The sequence below is a fragment of the Crocodylus siamensis genome, chromosome 9 (genome assembly GCF_052110815.1).
Source record: "Crocodylus siamensis isolate JL-2025a chromosome 9, ASM5211081v1, whole genome shotgun sequence".
Taxonomy (NCBI): Eukaryota; Metazoa; Chordata; order Crocodylia; family Crocodylidae; genus Crocodylus; species Crocodylus siamensis.
Window position 1 is genome coordinate 64,708,514 of NC_143403.1, and position 24,385 is coordinate 64,732,898.

General features: G+C 42.0%; 1 protein-coding gene and 1 long non-coding RNA gene across 4 annotated transcripts in view; one reads left to right on the plus strand and one right to left on the minus strand.

Moving 5' to 3' along the window:
• LOC149857778 (uncharacterized) overlaps nt 1–24,385 on the plus strand; it is a 113,530-nt gene that overhangs the window by 74,045 nt on the left and 15,100 nt on the right. For both annotated transcript variants that reach the window (XR_016444119.1, XR_016444118.1), the window contains exon 2: nt 8,090–8,240. This is a non-coding gene — a long non-coding RNA (uncharacterized LOC149857778). The remainder of the gene's footprint in view (nt 1–8,089; nt 8,241–24,385) is intronic.
• ADGRD1 (adhesion G protein-coupled receptor D1) overlaps nt 12,119–24,385 on the minus strand; it is a 237,932-nt gene continuing 225,665 nt past the window's right edge. Inside the window, exons 23-26 of one of the 2 annotated variants that reach the window (XM_090062339.1) lie at nt 18,017–18,143; nt 17,770–17,811; nt 14,035–14,127; nt 12,119–13,337 (exon numbers count right to left, since the gene is read on the minus strand). In XM_090062339.1, coding sequence (XP_089918465.1) covers nt 13,242–13,337; nt 14,035–14,127; nt 17,770–17,811; nt 18,017–18,143 — 358 coding nt within the window. In that variant the 3' untranslated portion in view covers nt 12,119–13,241. The remainder of the gene's footprint in view (nt 13,338–14,034; nt 14,128–17,769; nt 17,812–18,016; nt 18,144–24,385) is intronic. The other variant, XM_090062340.1, reaches the window with a different exon arrangement.

Genomic DNA, 24,385 nt, shown 5'->3' on the forward strand with positions numbered 1-24,385 from the left:
AGCCCATTGCAGCTAATGACAGCCTACCCTGGACTTCAGTGGGCTTTGGATCTGGTCTTAAATGCTTTAAGAGTCCAATATGGTGTGGTGTCTGAATAAAGATTGGTTTCTTTGTTTTTGATAAGCCTAACGGGAATTGGTAGATGCTGTCCTTCTTATGCCCCACACTTCATTATTATCTAAAATAAACAAAACCCCACAATTTATAGTTTTAGTTAACTAAAAAGTCACCTATGGACAAATTGTGGTCTGGCACAAACCATCAATTATCCTGATTCTACTATAGCCAACAAAGCTTCGACACTTCACACCAATTTCCAATCTGTGCTACAATATCATCACGTTTCATCAAGATAATTTTTCCAGGGAAGTCGAGACCAAATAAAACACAACGATGATTTTTGCAAACCATCTATTTACAAGTAAACTACTTCACCTGTGGCCTTTGTAGACAGCCTCTTATTTTATCTATGTAGACCCAAAGTCTGTTTCCCATGTCTCGCAGAACAACCGATAACTATGTGAAAGGTGGAGAAAATTCTGACTGCCACTAATGTTCATTTACATAATGCCTAATGAATATATTAGTAAGAAAGTACTGTCTGGAAGCACGTTATAGAGCATAAAGAGAAAAATCTAACTGGAAAAAATGTAAGGGGGAAACGAGCACTGTAGATAAATGTGATTACCATAAACAAAGACAGGCTGGCACACATTTACCTTGTAGACAAATACGATTCAACTTATAATTGATTTTACCATATAAAACCACCATCTGTAGGAACAAAAGAAGCAGAAGGTAGAAGCATTGTTAGCATCCCCTTTCCACGGTGTTCAACTACATCCACCAATCTATAAAATTAATATGGGATAAAAGGAACCATCTGTGGAGAATATACTCAAATGCAGCAGAGCATGCTGTGAAGTCTTCCCCAGTAAGAATGGAACAAATGAGAATAGGCTGCTCTAGTGAATGTTTTTTGGGGGCTACTCTACTGGCAGAAAGTAATTCTCTTCCTTTCAAGATGCCCCTCTTTCTGCTACCCAAGCCATTGCTTGTGGGCTTTCTCCTATGCAAGCCTATGAGCAAGACATTTTGTACCCTTTCTTGAGCCCAGTAACAACTGAACTCAAGGATGGGTACAAAAAGGGTACCCTCAAGGAAGGGTACATAGACTTTTACATGATAGATGGAAAGAAGTAACAACTAGACTCAAGGGAGGGTACAAAATGTCTTGTTCATCTGTTTCCTTTGTTTCATCACCACATGCCTAGCAGGGGCTTAGATGCTGGACTGAACTGGGATCAGAAGAGCCAAAGTGCACCGTGTTATTCTGGCAGTATCCCAACAGCCGATGAGAAACAACATCAATTTTATGAGGGAGCTTCTTTTTTTATTAAACTTCCAGCCCGGTTTGGCAGGCTCAAGGTTTGGTTACCCTTTGGATAAGCCGTGTATCTAAGCCAAGTGCACTGTTTAAACATGTTGGGGTTTCACAGCACAGGTTCTAGCATTTCATGCAAAGAGCAATTGTAGCTCTGGTGAAGCTGCCTGACTTCCTCCTAGGGATGGATTTTAAACAGCTTCTGGGGGCTGCAGTGCAGCAAGGGTGGGAGATCCAAACCATTCCTGCACCGCCACTCCAGCAAACTTGTCACCAGCAGCCTGTATCATACTTGGCACCAGGCCTTCAGTTCCCTGTCCAAGTGCAAAGTCTCCATTCACTTCCTTCCAGAAATGGCCAGTAAAACGTCACTGGCAGCAGCACTACAAAACTTTACACATCCACTGCAGCCTTTTGCTTATAACAGAGGGAAATGGGAGAATTGGAAAAGAGCTGGCCTCAGAGGAGGAAGGAAATTGTTGGAGGCAATTCAGGGCTTTAGTAGTTGGAAGGGGGGAGGTTGTGGGGATAGGCCACAGGTCCAGTGTGGATTAAAGTAGTCAGATAAATAATAAGGTTCTGGGCACCAAATATTTAGCTTAAAGTTTATGGAAAATATAAGTCTAGGGAAAGGCCAAATAGCAATAATAACACAACGTAGAAGGAAGGTCAGTGTGAAAAATACCTATAAAATAAAAAAGTCAGATCATCCTGTATGAAGATATATGAAAAATGAGAGAGGGAGACAAAAACATTATTTAAATATTAGAAAAGTCAAGAGTTCTCTAATAAGCCAAACTAAGAGGCATCGTCTCCCTGCAATCGCTGCTAGTGTCAAACACCAACCGGGACAGGGCCCCTTTGTGCGAAGCATCGCACCAGAATCCAGCTGGTCTGAGTTTCACAATGAACTTTCTTACAGCTCCATTCACCAGCAGTGTTATCTGAAAAGCTGTGTATTGAATGAAGAGCTTTGATAGATGGAAAGAAGATTCCTTGGTGTTCCTTCTCATGATTAGTTGCACATCCCAGAGGGACTGCTGGTGTTGCTGCAGACAGCACAGTTTGATGTAGAGTAACGACTGGGTTTATTTAAAGGGGTGGTGTCATCTTAAAAATACTATTTATCTGGAAAGCAGTTGACTTACAGTTTTACAAGTGACCTAATCTAACTATAACAGAATGGAAGAGAATTTTTTTTTCTTATTCATTGCGTATTCTGTGCATTTTGCAACCCTTTGAAACTGGAACCACAAAAGGACTTAAACATCTAAATCCTGCCCAAATGCCCAAGTACTCCATAGTCATGGAGACATTTAATATTTAATTTCTCCATGCACAGCTTCACTTGGTGGGACTGAGAGACCCCTCCCCCAACATCTCTTGGAGATCTGAGCGTTGTTCTTTTCGGAGGTTCAAACCCAGACCTCCCAACCCCACCTTCCCCAACAAAGGAAATGATTGGATCTGGGTCTCCTACCCATTCCCGGTGACTGACCCAAAGTTATAGAGCAGATAGAGATAGCATCGACTCCTAATTTCCAGTCCACTCGCTTATCTCTAGGCATACTGTGCCTTCCTAAGTGGTATTTGACCCAGCTAAGCTGTGTTTTCATCACTGTAGGTCACCAAGTGCATTCACTTATATATTTATTTTGCAAAGTAAATGTCACTCCTATCCAAGTGTCTGAAACTGCAAATGCAAATAACAGCTGTCTTTGGAAGAGATGACTTGCACTTCTGGGTTGCTTCAGACCAGCAGGGAATCAGTTTTGAATATTTTTCCTGTTAAATCATATATCTGTGTGCAAAAATCTAGATTGGCATGTAGATTTGTGACACTTGATGGGGGATTCCTGCTCCCACCATGAAGCAATGGATTCCACGGTTTCATTTCTTATTTAATTTCCTTAACTGTTCCCAAAAAAAAATCAAAGAGGAAGTTACTTAGAGAAAAGAGATTTGCAGTGTTGCATAATATGTTACAGCCCTCTCTGTGTTGCTCTGTATTTTTTGGATCAAACCTATGTTGATTGTGGATGCAGCACAGGTTAGTCCATTATGTGACTGTCATGTTAACTTTAGTGGATTTCCATCACACCATGCACATCCTTTGCATTGTGACACTTCTCTGTGTGCTGTTTGCCCTATATAGGGAAGCTAATTCAGGGATTCTGGATGACCCTTTTGAAGCTTGGGAAACCACAGTCTTGCTGAACTAATGAAAAATGGGAAAGGCTTAGTTAGGCTGTTCAGAGACCTACATTCATTAACCTCATTTCTGCTGGAAGTTTTATCAGATGCCAGATTTGTATGTCCGTTAGTCTGTGGATATAAGAAATTCTTACATAAGGTGATTTTTTTTCCAAAAAGGCTCTGCTTTTTGTTTGGCTTTTGCAGAAGCGTGGGGAGTGTTACTCATCATGTTCAATGTTGTGTTTATTGCAGTTGTGGTGGTAGGACAGTGGGGATGGTCCAGCAATAAGAAAGCAGCAGAATTTGTGAGCTTAGGTTATGTATTTTTTTTTGTAACGACTTGTGAAGTTATGAGAGATTCCTAGCATCCAAGCTTCAAATGGCCTTTCTTCAGGCCCAGGAAAGAAACAGAAATAGTACAAGCTAGAACAATTACTTTAGTTTAACCTAACTATATTACTACTTTGACCTGGTTTAAAGAAAAGTGGGCAGTCCTCACCTGTAGAGCAAAGAAAAGTTGAGAGAGGAAGAGGAAAGCTCTAAAACTCTTCGGTCTATAGTTTCTGATATCCAGTAAAGCTATGAAATTCTGGTCCTTAGCCCATCTTTTGGAGATATGGATAGGATTTTCTTGGAGGACAAGGACTGTGAGATCAGAAGAATTAAGTGAAAAGTCTTCTTCCACTCATGATTGGGTGATTTGGGCCCCTTAGCATTTTTCAGTGGAATTTTATTTTGGAGCAGAAAGCATCTGTTTTCTGAAAACCTGCACCCTTCATGACATCTCAAATTGATATTCAAGGACCTAGTTACTGAAAACCTCGGTCTTAGATTTCAGTGTCTAGACCAGCAGTTCTCAATCTTTTCACTCTCAAGGTACCTCTCCATCACTTCTGTGTATTGAGCCGCACTCCATCTCAAAAACTAAATGTATTTATTACCGTATTTACCTCTTGAGCAGTGCGGGGCAGGGGAGTGTCCAGGCCGGGACAAATAAAACTGTTGTACACACAGTTAGTGTGTTGAAACAAAGATAGGACAGTGGAATGCCTTATATATTTTGACACTCAAAACTTGTTTGGGAGCTGAGTCTACAACTCAAACTGAAGATATCATATTTACTTCGGTAGCTGTGAGCAATGCAGTTGTGTTGACAGAATCAAGCTAACTCAACAGGGTGGAGAGAGTGGTGGGTCCTGGCTCTGTCAACTGACTGCACGTGTGACCTTGGGCAAGTAACTTAAGGCCCTTTTTGGCTCTAACCATAGGCGCCTATATTTTGCTGACATCCAAAATTACAATCCTGAGAACCCCATCTTTGCTGTCATCAAATCCTTGAGCTTCTTCAACTTCATAGGTGCTCCAGTTTATGACCTGAAAGTATGTGCAACATGTGACCTTGCATTTCACTTAGGTACATGTGCAGAAGGCCCTTAGTTTTCTCAGGGCTGAGCTTCTCAGTGCTTAATTTATACCCTAAACAACTGGAGCTGAGGAATGGGGCTCCTGAGATGCTCTATGCTGTAGGCATTTTTAGTGATCCCTCCAAATAACTGTTTGCTTCATGTTAAGATGGCCCTTAACCAATTGAACAATTGGTAAATGCTCATCCGGGGGACTGCTCAAAAGATTATGTTGAACTCCCAGTCTGTCCAGTGTGGTCAAATTGGATAGCTAGCCCTACTCTACAGTTTACTTATTGGCTAATTAGTCTTATCAGCCATATGAGGAAGCAGCTTACTTAAGAGTACATGGTATATAAGATCCATCCTTGCAACGTAGAATTTCTGTGATGCATTAACACCTACTGAATATGCTGATGTCCATAGTATATTTAAAACTGTAACCATCCCTGATGATGAAAGATTGTCTCCCAGTTCAAAGAACATAAGGGATTATTGAGGAAGAAAATTGTCTGAACGAGAGCTATTACAGCAATAACTATCCATGACGTATATAGTATTAGGTCATCCAAGCGTAACCAAAGATATAATGAAAACACTTTTGAGGCCAGCGTGCTGTAAATTGGACACAAAATGATATAATTTATTACTTTGTCAGGGATGGAAAAAAATCTGTATATTTCAGAAGATAGATGTAAAAGATATCTCCTGTATATTTATTGTTGCTGTATTTGGACATAAAAAGCAGCTTTTTGTAGCGTGTAACGACATACGATAGTTCAGTCCCTGCAGAGACATCCTTGTCATTTAAATTCCATGTTTTCACTTTTACTTACCGAAACGTAATCACTCCAGCTACACTTTATCACACAATGCACATGTGTGCACATGTACACTGAGCATAACAGTTCGGCAGTGGGGCTTGAGTTAATGGTTTATTAATTATACTGGATTTTCTATTTAACCGTGAAAGCACTTGATACCTTCTGTATTTTTGCACTTGTGTAACATGTTGCTTTGGGCTGTCAGAGTGTTTTATTTCAGGTCTGGTTTAAATGACCTGTTAGGGAAAAGAAATTGTATTGCAAGCGTGGGAGCAGTATGGGATAGTGAAAAGTTGGATCCTTTGCAGTAGCCTAAATCCTCATTCCAGAGTGAAATGTACTCTTCTGCATAGGGTTAGGCAGGAGACCTGTACTTTAGTTGGGTTAAATCCTCTACCAAGGATTTAAGTGGCCCAGTGTATCTTGCATTTAATATTTATTGGATAAATACATGGAGATGAGTGGGGAAGTTTCTGCTCCATGGGTCCCTGCTAGAAGTCAGGCAACAGCCATCTCACTGACCCCCCACACACTCTAGCTCAGTGGTTCTCAACCCATGGCCCATCGGCCACACGCAGCCCAGTCAGCACACTGCTGTGGCCTAGAAATGAGAGATATTGCAGAATATTGATTTGTACTGCATTGCTCTCAGATAACAGATACAAAACATTTTCAATGGTGCAATCCACAACACATTGAGAGCTGCAAGTGTGACCTGCTATGGCAAATAGGTTGAGAACCACTGCACTAGCTTGCTTTCTTCATCCTGGCACTATCTGCCTTCCTTGTTTGTCAGTGGGTCAACTTCAAAACCAGGGCTGAAGCTCTATCCCACTGGCAGTATCTATTAAACTGAGCCATGGCCTCTAGTTGGCATTTTTCCTCCTGGGCCTACCTGCCTTCATCTCTTGGGTGCCTGGGGAACCAGCTGCAGAAGGAACTGGATAGTACCTAACTTTTGACCCAATGGTTAGAGCATTGTGCACGTTCAGCTTCCCCTCTAGACTCTCCCTCTCCCACTTCCTTGGCAGGTGTCTTCTTAACCACTAAGCTGTTGGACCCAAGACATGGGGAGCCTCTCCTCTGCACACCCACTGGCCATGTATTTGGTGGGGACAATTTTGTGACTTAATCAACACACATAGGAATGGAGCCATGTACCTGGCTAGTAGGGCTGTGCGAAGCTTCAGTCCCTGATTCAATCTGGCAGAGATTTGGTGGCCGAATCTCCAAATCTGAATTGAATCAGAGGACTCTTTAATCTCTCTGAATCAAATCGTAACCCTCCAAAATGATTCAGAGAGATTTGGAAGATTTGGCGATTCAGACATAGAGACAGCTTTAAATGTTTTTTGTCCATACCTCTAGGTGCCAGGCATAGCTGGCGAATGCTGCAATGCTGGGGCACATGGAGCATCCCACAGGAGTGCGGGGGGTCCCCAGCCTACTTGGCAGCAGACCTGGAAGCGAACCAGAAGCACTTACGGGTCTGCCGAGGAGTGCACAGGGGGCCCTCCCCCACACCCACCCAGCTTGGTGACTGGTGCCTTCTGAGTCTTGGGGGTAGGGGGGGCACCTGGAGTCCCTCCACAGCTGATCGCTGAGTCGGGGGAGGTGCCGGGGGGCCTGGTGCCCTTCCTGGCAGACCCAGAAGTGGACTGGAAGTACTTTAGGTCCACTTCTGGGTTCGCTGCCAAGCACGTGGAGGCCTCCCCCGCGGTCCGGTGGGACACTCCATCCTCCCCAAAATGGCAGCATTCAGAAGCTGCGCTGGTACCTTGAGGTATGCAGAAAAAACTTTTAAAGCTGTCTCTATGTCCAAATCGCTGATTCTCCAAATCAGCATCGAATCTTCAGATTCAGATTCAACCAAATCAAACCAGGGACAGTGACCCGAATAAACAAATTGAATCACTGTCCCTGATTTGGGCTGAATCCAAATCAAATAGGCCCGCTTCGCACACCCCTACTGGCTAGCTAGAGTGCAGGCTACCATACTTGCTCAGTAGCTGGAATAAAATGACAAACTGTGCATAAGTGCCAAAAATGGCTTTTTTGCAGCTGGAAATGTGCCATCTGGGTGCACAGAGTGAAATAAGATTCTGCCCTAAACGTTTAAGGAAATGATATGGGAGGTGCAACAGACAGGAGATTAATGGCCTGTTGGCATAAAAATACAGCAAGGGGTTGAAGTGTTATAATAAATCATGCAAGCACTGGTCAGCTGTAGATCTCAGTTTCATTGGCCTCCTTTGTAAACTGCTTTATCTCTATTTTACAGATAGAAAATGAATCACAACAGGGTGAAGTGACTTGTGTTCAGTTTGCAACTGGATAATCTTGCATAAGTTTTCTCAGTGCCTGTCCAATGCTCTACCCACTAACCCAGAGCAGGAGGCGAGCAGTCAGGAAACAGCTGGCTTCTGCACCAGGTAAGACTGCCAAATGCCACAGAATGGTAATTGCTCCTCCATGCCCCGGTCACTACATCCACGGTATTGTTTTCACCACCTCTCTCCAAAAAGGTACATCATGGAGATATTGTCCAGTACTATTGGTGAGCTGATTATGCGTAAATGGGGCCAGGGAACTGAAAGGTAATGAAAACAGTGAAAACTTTTTGCTTCTAGACAGGAGAAAAGGATTTCTCACAGGGGTCTGGATTTCTCACAGATCCGTGGCTGGATGCACTGAGTCAGTAGCCCTTAATGACCTGAATGGTCCCCGTCCCAGAACCACTGAGCAGCTTTATGCATCCGGCAGAGTGAAAACTGACCTTCTGCAGTTTCTACCACAGGGTGGTTGTTCTAGTTCAGCATCCGAAATAGAACCTTATTTTTTCTTAGTCCTAAAAACCCATTGACCATTCAGGAGTGAACACAGGGTGCCGGCTGTTGGAATGGCTTGGTTTATAACAAATAATTTACAGCAGCTACCACAGCAACCTGGTTTCTTTCTTAAGGGGAGGGAATTACATTCCCCAACATAGTCTGTGGCTACGAAATTTAAAACAAAGCTAGATACTATCTTGGTTATGCCAGGCCAGAAGTAGCAAATACTTCATGGGGGGACTTCACACAAGTAAGAATTTGTATCCTTAGGCACAATATTGGTATTTATAAGGAGCTATATATTTTCTAATGTTCTTTATAATCTAGGTGGAGAGCATAAATTGAATAAGTACAAAATTCTGTTAGGAAATTAAGATTTCTTATTTTATTTTGGGGGTGGAAAAAATCTAAATTACTTTATTACTTGCTCGCAAAGTCATTCCTGCTACATAGTCTATTTTCAAACTCACATCTCATTCAATTAAGATTTCATACCATTGACAAAATAATGCCATCTTAAGGAAATATTGCAAAAGCTGCTATATACAAGCCCATAAATAAGTTTCATGATCTTCATACTTTAAAAAGCTGAGGATAAGAGGGTTTTGTTTTTTTTTAAAAAAAGATTCATTTGAGCCTTTCTTATTCGGTACATTTGCTGCATTCAGTAAAACTGAAAAATACATTGAGTCAAACAAGATGAACAGACTTAGATCGAAATGAGCAACATTTATGGTTTGTTTGTGTTTTTCCTAACAGCATTACTAATACAGTGTTCTAACTCTTAACCTCATGTGGCATAACCAAGATATAATTCTTTATTACAGGTAATGTTCAAAATGCAAAGTTAAAGCAATGGGACACTGGTTATTCACTGGAAAAAATATTGCAGTATCTACAATAGGTCTCAGTACGTACAGGATAATAAATGTTCCCTCCTTATATAATACATCTATGTCACATTGCAGCGTTAAAATCATTTTTATGATTCATTGAGCCTATTCATGTATTTTTAGGGATCACTTTATAATATGATACGCCTGGATGAAAAATAGATTTAACCCTTTATAGTACGTGCTCTCATATTGTGAGTTTAAATGTTGTTTTCAAATGGATCTAAAATAATAATTGCTACCAGCAGTGACCTTTGTGACTGCTATAAATTCAGTATAAGAGTAGTGCAGCAGGTAAGAAAATGCATAGAAGCAAATGTATATATTTAAAAACCAAGATTTTTTTTTAAAACGTAGGTGATTCTGTGAACACAACAGACAAAATATACTATAGAAAAATGAGTAGAAGAGTAAATAGGGTTTAAAATCTATATCCATGGTCACAGTTTTTTAAAAAAATGTGCTCCAGTATAAAAAAAAACTCAAAACAGTTTAAATAGTTTGCCCACACACAACACAGATGCTTTGAACTCTTATCACAGTACTGTTCTGTTACAACCTGCTGCCATACATCCCGACGACATGCTCTGTCCACAAGGGTCTGATATGTTTGCGTAGTTGTAACGATTATTCCAATGCTCAAAGGGCTAAGAACAAGCTATTCACAAAAGCCAACTGACAGATACAGCTACTTCACTAATTAGCATTTCCTGCTATTATAGTTAACGGTCAACAAAATATTCATATGTTCAAAATAGTTATCTGGAAAAGATAAGGTTAGGTTTAATCAGCGGACTGTATTCACAAATCTCTCTCGGACAGACACAGCGGCCCACAGATCGCTGCGCCTGTTGAAGTCAACTCAGTTACTGCAGACTGGCTCAGTCGTGGTTAAGCAGTGGTGCTTATCCTCCGCAGGCCAGATCCAGCCTGCAGAGCCACGTCACCTGTCCTTTGGGGCTCCCCATAGGTCTGGAAATGTGGTGGCAGAAAAGCAGTGGTAATTAAAGCTGCCGCCACTTCCCCATCAGCCAAATTTCCAAGCCTGTGGGCCAGATGAGGTGGCCCTCTGTGTTGCAATGGGGCAGTGGGCTGGGGTCCAACTCCACACACAGGGCTGGGCCTCATGCACCAGTATGGGCCTTGGCAGGACAGTCGCCCATACCAGTTTGGGCCCGTGGATTGACCCTGCCTCCCACATCTGGCCCATGAGGCCAAAGGGTTGGGCAGCACTGGGTTAGGGACTAGAACCGGGTGAAGAATGAATTGGTTTATTCCATGGCAAAATCAAAAGATCTGGGAAAAAAAAGCTTGAAATTATTTTGGGTCAACCCAAAACAAAATGTTTTGTTTCATTTACAATGCTGTTTTATCCCCTTTGTATCTTCCTCTGGTTTTTTTTTTCTTTTTTAATTTACATCAAATTTTAACAGAAAAGCATTGCTTCATATCTGAAAAGTTTGGGTTTCTTGCAGTGTACAACACTACTAGCTCTCTCTGCCTCTCCAGGCCTTTGTGTTTTTAATGAGAGAGGCAAAAGTTGCATTTTGAAACAGTGAACATGAAGTATATATGGGTTTCGAAAATTAAACATTCCAGTCTGAAAACGTCAAAATAATTTTTTGACCTTCTCTAACTCTTCCCCATTACCTTTTTTTGTCCCAGACCACCATATTTTCTCCCATATAACATGTCTGTGATAAAATATGTGCCTTGTTTATGAAAGAATGAAGAAAATAAATCTTTCATTGCAGTAAGGGCCTGAGTAGCAGCAGCCAGGGGGCCAAGCCTGCTCATGCAGACTTTAGTTTCACTTTTTCCTGGTAAGCAAGCAGCAGAAACTACTCTTACCACATGTCCTTGGATATAGTGTGCACTTCAATTGTCATCGGCTGGTTTTGGGGGAAAGGTAGATGTTGTACGCGAAAAATATGATATTAGCCAAATTCACAACTAGTTTCAGTTCTCATGGAAACTTCATTCTTCTATAAATTTATGGTTCTTCAGCCAAAAATTCTCCCCATGCAGAGGCAAATCAATGGCAAAATGCTAACAGCATGTTGCTGTGGATCCTCAAGCCCCAGTCCCTAATAGCAGCAAATCCCAGTCCCCTGCATCGATAGCAGAACAAAGTTGAGGAAGATCACAATTGGCCTGAAATTGATATAAACCTTAGATTAAGGGGAAAGAGACACTTTGACAGTGATAGATCAATACTTCAGCCTCTCTGCTAGTTATCCTGTGCTATTCTTGTGGGACAAACCATTGAAAACCAGAATAAGCTTCCAGAGGATTTGCCTAGGGGATGTGAGAAAGAGATGGCTGGGGAAAAGGAGATATCCAGCGAGCCCCAATTATAGGAATTTTGGGGAGCCTTCTTGCTAAACAAGCCTTGGGAATCAGTTAGTCCCTGGCTACTTTGAGATCTCAGGATTGTGTTCATGGCAGAAAGCCAACTTGTCCCCCACAGCTAGCTGACTATAGACTGGTGCCCAAAACTTCCATGGATTAAATACTCACTGACATAGTTTGTGAGGACCAGGAAGACGTTGGGCTAAATGAAAAATGTCATTCCCCTTTCCCTGCCCCCTTCCACTCCCCCCCCCCCAAAAAAAAAGATATTAAAGCAAAAGCTACAAAATGCAGAGCAGACTTTAAAACACAAGAGACTGTCTTGAGGTCTATTTAAAATCTGTCTGTAGATAACCATACAAAGACCCATCTGCAGTCTTGCTGCCTTCACAGTATTTTGTTGCATTACATTTTTATGTTTGGACTTCAGTGCCTCAGTCTGACCAGAAAAAAGGAGAAAGATAAAGTCAGAGAGTCAGATTTCGATTTCAAAAAGCTACAGGTCAATTCTATTTGCAAAATGCACTCGATGGACAGCTGTTGATTGCATCTGAAAGATTCAGGCAACTGCCTGGTATTGCAGTTTGCCAGCAGATACAAAGCGCCAGCCAAACTAAATTAGCAGTGAGGATTGGTGCGGCACATTCTTAGGCATACGTATCTTTTATAGATGCCACGTCAAAGGGAATACTTAACAAGTTAACTGTGTGACTAGTGTATGCTACAAACACTGTTTGTGTGGACACAGATACAACATATATCAGATCTGACAGTCCCAAGTCTGTGTTTTGGGCTGATTGGTTGGAGCTTGCTTTTTCTCCCTCCAGGTCATGTACAGAATTCAGATGAAATGCCTGTTGGCTGTTTGTGTTCTGAATACATTTTACTGGGGTAATCGGGTTACTTAAAATATTAAACGTAAACAGAATGCACAGCTACACAAAACCAGCTGAACTACAAAAATCCCAGTAGGAAACATTTCATTTGTAGAGTATAAAACATCCTGAGGTACGTTAGCTTTCCTCAGTCCTGTAGTCCAGGATGAATTCGACAGGAATAATCACCTTTCCACACCTACTGCTTTCATCATCACTGACAAAACCATCCAGTGTATATTTGTGCTAGTTATTCTGCAGGTACTGCTGTTGTCCAAGTGGCAGATTGACTTGTAAGTGGGGAGGCAAGCAGATGAGGACTGATTGTACGTATTCAATAAAACACTATGGCAATTTCCAATTTATTAGGCAGTGATTAAAAGAGCAGTTCCAACTGGCATGGACAGTGAGAAATTACTGGTAGACTATGTCAGAGGTCCTGAATGTATGGCTTGATTTTCAGTGAGAAGCTGGGTCTAATGTCAGACGGCTGATAGGTCAATCCTATTGCCCGAATTGGTGCTTTTGTCCCAGGTGTTCAGCTTTGTAGGAGTGGTGCCTGGTTTGTTTCCGGTCATCTGGAAAAAAAACCAGATTATTGAAACGAGAGTTATTTATATTGCTAAACCACAGTTGACTGTTTGATATAAACACTTGAAAGCATCAGCCTAGATGCTTCCAACATTATCTTAGCCTCTTGAGAGCATAAGCCATAAAGGAATTGTTTGATGTATCGTCAGGTCTTGTGCGGTAGTCATTGCCAATCATTTCTGATCCAACCTGTTCTAAAGACTGCTTTCTTATCAAACAAATTTCTTTTGCTGCAAAACAACTTAAGCACCTTTGGCAGAGACTGAAAAGCAGTGATTTATTTTTTACGACTGGGACCTAAATATGAAGGCACTTTCGCAAAATAAAGAGTGCGTCAAATGAAGTTAATGCTAAAACGTTCATTGGTTGCCTGGTACAAAACGTTCATTGGTTGCCTGGTACAAAGTCCAACAAAATCCTGATTGATTTAAAGGGGCTTTGGACAAGCACCCGCAAAGCAAACTGTTAAAAAAGTACTCAGTGACATACCAGAAAGCAGAATTTGGTCCTTTCCTTTCAAAAGATCCACAGTATACTTCGTTTACATTGTAGCTTGCCATAGAGTACACTTCAGAAATGAGTAGTAATTAATTCCTGGAGTACTAATTAATCCTTGTGCCTCTTTTTGTCTTATTAATCTAGAACACCCCCAGCACTATCACAGGAAAAAAACCCAGAACTTACAATGTCGGAGTTGAAGGGTTTCACATTGACGTTTCGAACTGAACTGCTTGTGAGGGACCACACTTTAGTTTTGTGTTTAAAGGCAGCTCTAACCTTTAAGAAAAGCATGAGACCATACATTAGCAGGCTTTCAGGAGATACTCCTAATCAAATGCAAAGTATTGCCTTTATCTTGTGAATCACTGAGCACTATGTAAGTATATACTGCTTTGGAATATTTGCAGTTCTGCTCTAAATAGTAATGTTATCAAGAGATTTCATTCTGTTTAACAGTAGCTCCCTGACGAGTTTTTAACATTTTGCATGTAACTAATATAGATCCAGAGGGGCCCCTAGATCTGTGCATTCAGGTGGGCTCTGGAGCCTGCTGCTAGAGGTCAGAGCCGTTGCAAGGTATGCCTTCACCTCCTGGAGATTTACTGGGGTCAAGTTAGTGTGAGCATAGAGGCCTCTTTCACTGATTGCAAACTCTGAAGAAGAAAACATGGCTCCCTCCTTTTGATGGCAGATGGGAGATTTCTCCAGTTTTTATATGCTTTTTCCCCAAATGCCAGTCCTACAGGCTGTAATAAAGATTCTGCTAGCCAAGTGACACCAGGGCACTCCTATCAGTTTCCATGTGGCTGCACAGATGTCAGAGCAAGAAGAATTCAGCCCTGCACCGGGATTTGCCAAACACTGCGTTTGCTAGCATGCGTGTCAAATTAGATCCCACCCTGCTTCAAAAGCAGCGCTGGCTTGATGGGAGTAAATGGGTTTTTTTTTAAAAAACCTGTTTTGTAAGAAACAGACGCATCATTTGGATCATGCAACTTCTGGAGCCACTTTTCAGAGCTGAATTGTAGCAGGGCTAAATTTGGAAAGGCGCAGCACGCAGCCCAAGCAATAGCTGTTTTGCCTAGGCCTTAAGATAACAGAGGCAAATCTCACCTTTTACGAACAATGCTCACTTTGCATGCATCAGCAACAGCCTGGCCCTGCTAAAGTGAGCAGGAAAAATCTCCCATTGACTCCAAGGGAGAAGGTGTGGGGATAAGATTTTACCCAACTTGCTCATCAGGCAATGATCCGTCAAATACCTACAACTCTTCCTGGCTACAATACTAGAGATTTTTCCCAATAGCAAATCTACCCTCCCTTGTCACTCAGAGTCCCACCGAATCGCTCGGATCATTCATATCATATCGTAAGTCATAGCACTGAAAGAACTGCCTTTCATTTATCATGTGCGAGTTTTTGATTGCATTTGCAAGGGGCAGGAACAGACTATACACAGCTTTAGCTGCCACTTTACTAGAACTTGAGTCTTTGTGAACTGCGCGATGCTTTTCAACGTAATTCATCTCTCCTCTACTTGGATAAAAAACCAAGAACCTAGAAATGCAATCTTTGCTATTTGTCAGAATATTTTCCCATGATGTGGAATTGTTTCTCTTTTGGCGGTTGGTGATGAAATGATAATTGATGATCCTTAAATGCTAGCAGTAGACTTTGACCTACACCCTTCAAGAGCTACTCGTTAGCATTAAAATTCCAGTGGGATTTCCAACATGCTACTAGCTATGAAGCAGCAGACGGGAAAGCCAGGAAAAGTAACTCCTTATCTGTGTCACGTCAGCCTGGATGACTCAGTGAAGCTGGGGAGAATTAATTATTATTATATTGCTCTGACACCCACAGAAGTCAAGGGAGTTTTGCCACTACCTTTAATGGAAGCATAAGTTTTCCTGGCATACAATTACACTTACAGTAAGGTGCTCTGTATAGTTGGGTTCCTATTACAGTGTGTGTGTGTGGGTGTGTGTGTATATACATAGACAGATATGTCTTTTACATTGCTCTCTCTCTTACCACCCATTATAACAGCTACGTATATTTTCCATCACTTTATTACCATTGTATTATTTTCCAAAGAGAGGACAAAAACTAATTGGAGGGATGTAAGAATAGTCTAGGTACAGATCCTAAAGCAATCAAAAGCATGGCCACCTACTGCATTTCTTTGCACATATTCCTTACGTGGATTTTGTAAAAAAACATTGGGAATGAAACTTCTGTATTACCTCACTGATTCAAAATATCTCCAGTTTTGCTTTACTGGGTCTGGGTTTCCCTCTTACACTATACTTTAGGAAGCAAAGCATTTTTCAAAGTTTCTCTGAAGGGGCGTTTCCAGTAGCTTTTCACACTGTAAAATGGAGCTAACGAGAACCGTGCGCCAAAAGGTGATCGTTCTCTTCAGCTGCAATGCTGTTTGCCAGGGGTTCAAATTGTGAAGGATCCAATGCCGGCAAAGAGTACTCAGAACATTGCATGAATTTCCTTTCTCATTAGGGTCCTAGGGAAAAGGCTGCAATTCAGATATTTATATCTGGATATTGGGTTGTTTTATCTGGGAATGAGATGCTTCAGGGGGAGCGGTGCGGAGGAAAGGCCTTCCGAGCTCAGGGAAAAATAGACTATCAAAGTATTTTTCCTCTTTCATTTTTATCAGCCCTTTCAGCTTTACAGATCTTGGCTGCTGAAGGTGGAGAATTCAGCACTGGGCCCTAACTGTGAACTAAAGCACAGACCATAACTTTTTATTCTTTCCGGGAAATGGCATGCTGATGATGCTTAGTAAGTAGCTGATTTTTGCGAACAACATTTCCTGCCTGGTCTTCCACAGGCAGAGAGAGCCCCGCGCAGAGCAGGATCATAGAAAAACACTGGAGTGGCTCCAGGGTATGCTGGGGAGAGGCTGGCTGTGGAGCAGTTCTCTTGGTAGGGCAGGAAAGGAAGTCATTACCGACATATCCGCTGATGAGGTTGACAGGGCAGTAGTTTTCTAGGCTTCTACATAGTAACAATTGTGTTTCAATATTGTGCACGGCAGAGGGTGAAGAGTCTTACTCCAGCTCCACTGATCCCCTCTGCAAAACCTACTTATTAGAGCTAAGCTTTGACTCTAAAGCAGTCAGTCCAGAGAGACAGTCCTTGTGTGAAAAAATCCCTCCTGAGTCTTTTATCTTGCTAAGAAAAATACCTGGAAAATATTTGGTTTGTTTTCTCATTAAGAAATGTCTGAGTAAATGCTAAAGGCATGTTTTCCTGAGATGAATAATAATTTTGCCTTTCTCGATTGCTACATGTATTATGAAGTCACAGGCCTAATGGCAGGAACTGCGAGCATCCTGGTGCCCCAGTCCAACGATTCTCCCTTCAGAAATGTTGCCCGATCCTCCAGGCCCGAAGAGTGTTTTTGCTTCTGGACTTAAATTCTGACCCTTGTCCCATTTTAGGAAATCCCCTTTTTCTCTTAAACGACCCAAATCTCACCCGCTGCAGTGAAGTGAGATGATGTTTGGGCAGCCGTTTTGAGGAACCAAACCATCACGAGTGGTTCCCTGTTTGCTGACACAGAAATATATACATGTCAGCGACACGGAGGCTTTTCCCCTTTGTTTTACATTCACAGGCTTGTGTTTAACAGAGTCCTCTCCTGAATATTTCATAAGCTGCAATGACAGTGGCTAAATTAAACATATTCACACTGCTAAGAAATGGAGGCTGAGATATAAAGTTTTGAACACTCAAAGTAACATCTAAAACGTTATATAAAAATGTCCTACAAACAGCAAGGCAGATTCGTGTCAACATTTATAAACCTAACATTATCCTAAAAAATGTTAGCATCACTAATGCCTTGCTTTTACTAGTAGCTGGTGACTCGGGGTGGGGGGGGCGGAGACATACCTCTGAATTCAGAAGACAGTGAAACAGAAAGATGAAAAAACCCTTAAAAGAACAAAAAAAAGAGAGGTTTGAGTATTGCACATTATTACTGTAGAAAGCACACAGAGAATAGATGGACATTTAACGTGAATCTGGAGTAAGTTAAATTCTGCTCTGGAAATGGAATTGCAAAGTTAGGCTATGAAAATGTTACTTCTTTGGCTGTGCAGTATTCCTCCGCACTGATCTGGGCCCTCCATGTACTTACTTGCAGGGAGTTGAATACTGCAAACATATACTGAAAGACTAATGTGTGGACATTGACGGCTAGAACGCCAAAGATCCATGAACTTCCCAAGATGGGTAACAATACAGCAACTGCCTTAGCTGTCAGCCTGAAAGAGAAAAAAAGGACATGAAATTTAATAGAGCTACCAAGCAGAGAGTACAAGTTTAACATATTCCAAACCATACCGCAAGGGTTTTTTTTAAATCAAATATTTCCTGCCACAGAGGTTTTGCAAAAGAATATCCTCTGGTAAGCAGTGCAGTGGGATTGATTACTCCCATTTTTGATTAATCAAACAAAGGAGGACATATTTATGTTTGCTGCACGTAGAAAGAATTTCAACAATAGTATTCTCATAATGGAATCACTTTACTAAATGGGTTTACATTATACAGTAATAGGGCTTATTATATAATGTATGAAACACCCACGGTGTTTTATAAATGTAGCTCAGTTGGATAGTACAGAACACCATGGACTACTCATTTAAAATGCTTGCTTAATTATATATAAGTAGAAATATGACAGAAAAGAATGGTTGCCAAGTGGTCAAGGGACCAGGCTGGCACACTGTTCCCTGCTTTACCATGAACTTCCTTTGTGACCTTGAGTAAGCCCTTTCTTTTTTTTTTAGCTGAAGAAAGGAAATTAATTTATGTATATATAGGGGGAGAGAGGTGTACACAGGGATATTACCATACTTACTTGCATACCACACATACTTTTTAACCTAAAAAGAAGCCATCTAAAATTGGTGTGTGTGTACTAAACAAAGGTGCTTAATGGAAACTTGGGGACACTGGAATGGCCTGGCAGGCATACTGTCAGCCAGAAGCTGCTGCCAATTCAGCAGTTGCTGTGAAAGGGTTAAACCTCTAGCTTTTGGCTGAGTAGCAAGAGGAAGATGAGTGACACTGAAGAGCAGACTGTCCCAGCTGCACGCAGCTGGTATTCAGCCATGATTCTGGAAAAGTCTTTTTTTTCCTTTATTCTGCCTTCCGAAAATGAGGTGCATGTCTTCTTTGGGGATATATAATATAGAGGAAAATATGGTAGTACTTTCTCAATGCACAGGGCATTCACCATTACTATAGTACAGAAGGGTCTAAACATACTGCTGTTTTAGAGATTTTTTCACCTGGTACTGAATGGTAGCTTAGACTAATAAAGTAGGACCACACGAGTAGAAGCGAGGAAGGCAACTGTGTCCATTTGAAAATAAGAGAGAAAGTGTCCATATGCAAATAGAATTGCTCAAAGCTAGACTTCGTCCTCAAGAATACAGACCTCTATTCTTCTGAAAGATGCCCTGAGATCACTGATGGCTGCAAATGGGAAGGAGTCTGATTTTACTTCTTTTGCTGACAGTGAACTGTGCGGCGGCAGAGAACTGTTCCAAGACCACAATGCTTGGCTGGGTGTGGATGATGAGGAAAGCATGCCACCTCCTGAACTGTTTTTCTGCATCATCTTCTTTGTAGGTTTGCCCTCCAAGTGCTCACTCTGCTTAACTTGGAAGTGCCAGCAAGGTTTCCGCACTAGGTGACATTGCACTGTAAAAGTTAATGCCCAAAATAGGAGGGACTGGTGCATTTATTTTACTGCACTGTGATCAGGATATAGCTGCTGTAGTGAAAGGTGGGAAGAAATTACAATAGTTTACTAACAGTTGAAATGATTAGCTGCCATTATCTGCAACAGCTGTGCAATAGCTAACGGCTATGGAGCTGAGTCTGGTTTTATTGTAGGTAGAGTGAATACACAGGGCTATGATTCTCACTGATGGAAATTCTCATGATAGACCTTGTGTTATGGTATCTATCGCCTTGCACATCACGGGCAAAGAGCTATGCACCTTCCTCCAAAATGCCAATCTCACTGATCTCCAACAGGAGTTAAGGGCAGTCAGTATCTTGCAGGATCATGCATTTCCATAAATGCAATTCATCGTTCCTGGCTGTATTCAGGAATTTCTGCTGACTTTGCTCAACAGTTAGATTTTATATAAGGCACACACTTCTGGCAAAAGTGATGGCAGAATGATTGCTTGGTACCTTATGCAAGTATCCTCTCCAAAAAGTCCTCAGTGCATTGGTCATTGACCTGCGCTGGAAAAAAAATCATCTCTGCATATATACTACCTTACTAACTGCAGCAGCTCTCAAAACAGCATTTTGCACTGAGGCCCTGGCCTCTTTGGAAGTATGGAAAGAAAGGTAATACAGTCCCATCCCTCTGCATTCAGTTAAACAATATCAAATTCTACAGCCCATTTTCATGGTATTTTTACGTACTGAAAGTTGGTCTGAGTTAAGAGGAAGCCAGATCACTTGTAAATACAGAAAAACTTGATTATAACCCACTTTCTCCCCTTCACCCCCACTCCTTCTGAGGATGCAGAGTTTGAACACCTAGCTCAGTATTTTGGAGAACCAGCGAGTACTCAGTGTAGGCACTACTGCGCACAAACTCCTATTGAATCAAAGAGGCAGAAATTCCTCGGGCCCACAATGCCTTCTAGCAGCTGATGCCACTACAGTTTTTAGCAGAGCTAGAAGACTTGAATGGGTGCAGATTTGCCTACGCTGTGAATCAAATAATTGATGAAGGGTATCAAGAACCAAACCATCCCTTTCATTAGCAGAGGAGCACAACATGGGTGGATGTAGCATGTGGGAAAAGGCTGTATGTAGTGCCGCTGTTTCCAAGTCCCACCACAGGGCTATGGTCTCAAGTCAGCAGAGGATGCTTACATGTTGGTACATACTTAAATCCTACTGAGGTCAGTGCAATTGAAGCACAGGGTTTAAAGTTCAATAGATGTTTCAGTGTTTCACTCTTTTGGGGCTATGGTGTATTTGGCGATCAATAGATCAACAATGTAGTGCACAGTGGGAGGTGAGAAGCCAGGGATCAGCCCAGGCTCACTACAATTGCTCTTCTTGGGAAATGACAGATTCCAAGCAGGAAATCAACGCAGGTGATGATGTTTTCTAAGCAGGAAATTCACCTTTAGTACAGGCTATAGTGCCTCCAGCTATATTTTTCCTGTTATAATTACTGAAAACATGAGAAAAATGAGTCTGCTATACAACACAATTCAGTGGAAAAATCTCTCTTTAATTAAATACAGAGATCCATGACACTTGTTCATCTCAGTGGCCCAAGTACACAAAGTGTTATATCACTGATTAAAAAAACAGTGTGTAGAAATACTGCATGGGATTCACATCCACCGGAAAATCTGGGATAGGGAAGAAAGCCTAGATCACATCTGTGTATTGATGAGAATTTTGGTGTCCTTGGCCACAAATATTTCTGTACAACTCGATTTGTTTCTGAAATAGGTCTGCTCAGCCAGGAACTAAAGAATACAATAAGCACTGAGCTCTATTATTCACTTACAACATATGCTGCAAACAACAGGGTTTTAAGAACAGCTTGATCAATAGTACATGCATCTATTTGTGATGGAAGGATGAGATTTCCTTTCCCTCCCCCCCGCCAGGAATGAAGTCCTTCACCTTAGCAACAATGCATTGCACTGAAGAATTGTCATTGAAGCAAAACTGGAAATGCGCTGGTACAAACAACCCCAGCACCTCTACAAAGCACCATTAACTTTAGTGAATACAGAAGAGATGGATCATGTTAATTCAGATTCCATGACATGTTAGATGTCCCATGTAAACTGGTGGTTACAATGCCCTATGTAACTACATGTGCAACATTATTTCCATGATAAATTTCTTACATTTTCCCCTTTAGCTTTTAGCTCTTCATTTTATAAAGCCTGTCTTTTGGGAGATAGCCTTCTAGCTTGGTTTATTGCCAAAGGTGAGTTTTGTTTATTTTTGTTAACATTTGAACAAAATACTTTGATCTATCACTGAAATTATGGGACTGTCACAAACTTTTCCCATTACAGAAAAAAACTCTAACCATACTATTCAAATAAATCTCTTGAAATACTGAATAACGTGTAAGAACCAAAATCAAGGTCAGACATAGACATATTGAGGCATTTTGGGACAGATTTACAAAGCTATTTGGGCATTTAAGAATGCAGCTACACACTGAATGGGATGTACAAAAGTGCCTAAACAGATTAGATACTTGACTCCCATTAAAAGTTAATGGGAGTTACGCATTTAATTTAGTCAGCCTTTTCTGTAAATCCCATTTAAACATCTATCTGCCTGTTGAGGTGTCCAAATAGCTTTTAACAATCTGCTTTTTGTGTGCTTGATTTTTTTGTAGAGGGCTTTAACGAAGACCTTTTCCATTTAAAAACTTAATATGTATGGCACACATGCAATAGAAAGATTCTTGGCTGGTAGGGGAATACAAAACACAGCAACCTTGTCTGGAAATGCGCCTTTGCAAGTTAAGTTGTTAATATTTAAAGAGAGAAAACCATGCTTGAGTTAAGCACTAGCACCAAGCCCACTGCTTTAAGTGATGTGTGGATTTTGTGTGGGTAGGCTGCCCAGACGATTTCACCCTGTTGGTTCAAAGAGTAAAGAAGCTTTTATCAACAAGCTTCAAGGCTTGATGGTATTTTTTTCCTGATATTTTTTCCCTTCCCTCCTGCCCCTGATTAATTGCCTTGTTGACCTTTAAAGATACATACGAAATTAAACCTAACTCAAGCAAGCATGCACTATGATCACATGTGTAAAAATCACAACAGTTTGGGAAATGCAGTCAGTATTGTGCTATGTTGTGCATGTTGAATGAATATTACTCTTCTAGATGAGCTCTAATACAGCCAAGTAAAAATGCAGCCAAGTAAATGTTGCTTCTGAAAGGTTTCCAGGTGTGTCATGCAAGTCAGACCATGCAATCCTAACAATGCATAAGCATCATCTTTTGGTTTCTGTACTGTCTATGAAATTGGGGAACCAGAAATAAGTCATATTTGTAATTGTGTGCTACCTTGAGAAGCTGAACAGTAAGGATTAATCAATATTCTGGTCAATTAATATAGGTGTAGAAAAATTTCTAGATTAGAGGAGAGGTTGGCACAAAACAGGCCCAGCCCTAGAGATGACCAGGGAATGAGTATGTCACGGCCGATCAGGTGAAAGAGCCCCAATTGCATACTGGGAACCCCTAGGGCAAAGACCAGGCACGAATGGAAAAGAAATAATAAAAGAAAAACACTTACCTGCAGCAGGGCCTGCAATGCAGCCGGAGAGAAGGAGGGAACCCATGCAGGTTGTAAGCCACGCCTTTATTCAGCTGAGGCCAGCCGGTGACATCATCAGCAATCACCAACCGGGGGAATAAAGAGGATCACCAGCGGAAAGCAGGGGGAAGAGTTGGTGGAGACTGACAGCACCGACAATGGCAGACGTGCCCGGAACGAGAGAGAGCCTGAAGAGGCTCCCTGCACCAGTGGTGACCAGTGTGCTCAGGAGGAGGGAGAGCCAGCAGAGGCTCTGTGCACCAGCAGAGGCGGAGCGCCCAGGAGGCAGAACAGCCAGAGGAGGCTTTCTGCACCAGCAGAGACTGCTGGGAGCCACAAGAGAGAGAGCCTGGCAGGGAAGTAACATACGTGGCAGTACCTGACCGCATAAGCAGCAGCCAACCAAACCAGGAAGTACCACGGGGCACAGGAAGTTGGACGCCTCAGATGACGTTGGGGCAGGGCAACTCTGCGAGCCATACTCAGCAGCGTGAGGGGAGTAATGGCCCAGAAAGAGAAGCCTTAGCCATCCTTGGCCAGACAATGGATCATTCCATAAAGAGTGCCTAGGTACTAGGTGTGGGACACTGGCTGGCGGGAATGAAGCCAAAGGGATCATGGAGAGAGTGATGACAAGATTGCTCCGTATCCTACCTGAAGGGTCAGGAAGGTAGCCAGGCGAACTCTGCCCAATTCGTAATTTGTTTGTTCCTTTTTTCTTTCCTTTTCCCCCTTTTGGAGTGGTTGTATGGTAGGAGAGACGATGCCAGGGGACTAAGTATCCTAACAAGGAAAGTCCCGGTAAAAGGGAAGAAAGTGCAGGAGTGCCAGTAGGGCAGCTCATTTCCGTCCTCCCTTTTTTTCTTCCCCTTTATTTTCTTGTGTTATTTGCTGTTTGGTCCCTCAGTTCCCAGCTTGAGACAGCTTAGGACAGAAGGAGGCCCAGTTGAGGCTAGATAGTGGTTTCGCTAGGCCATCATAAGAGAAAGTGCCGGGGGACACAAGACTTAAGAGAACATCGGGGTCAAGAGCACAGAAACACTGGAGGAACGGCCAATAAGATCCAGTGACCCACCGAGGTTGGCGTGAGGCTGAGGTGTAGGGGAGGTGGAGCCCCATGGACAGCCATCTGGTGGACTATCCACCACTGAGGAGCC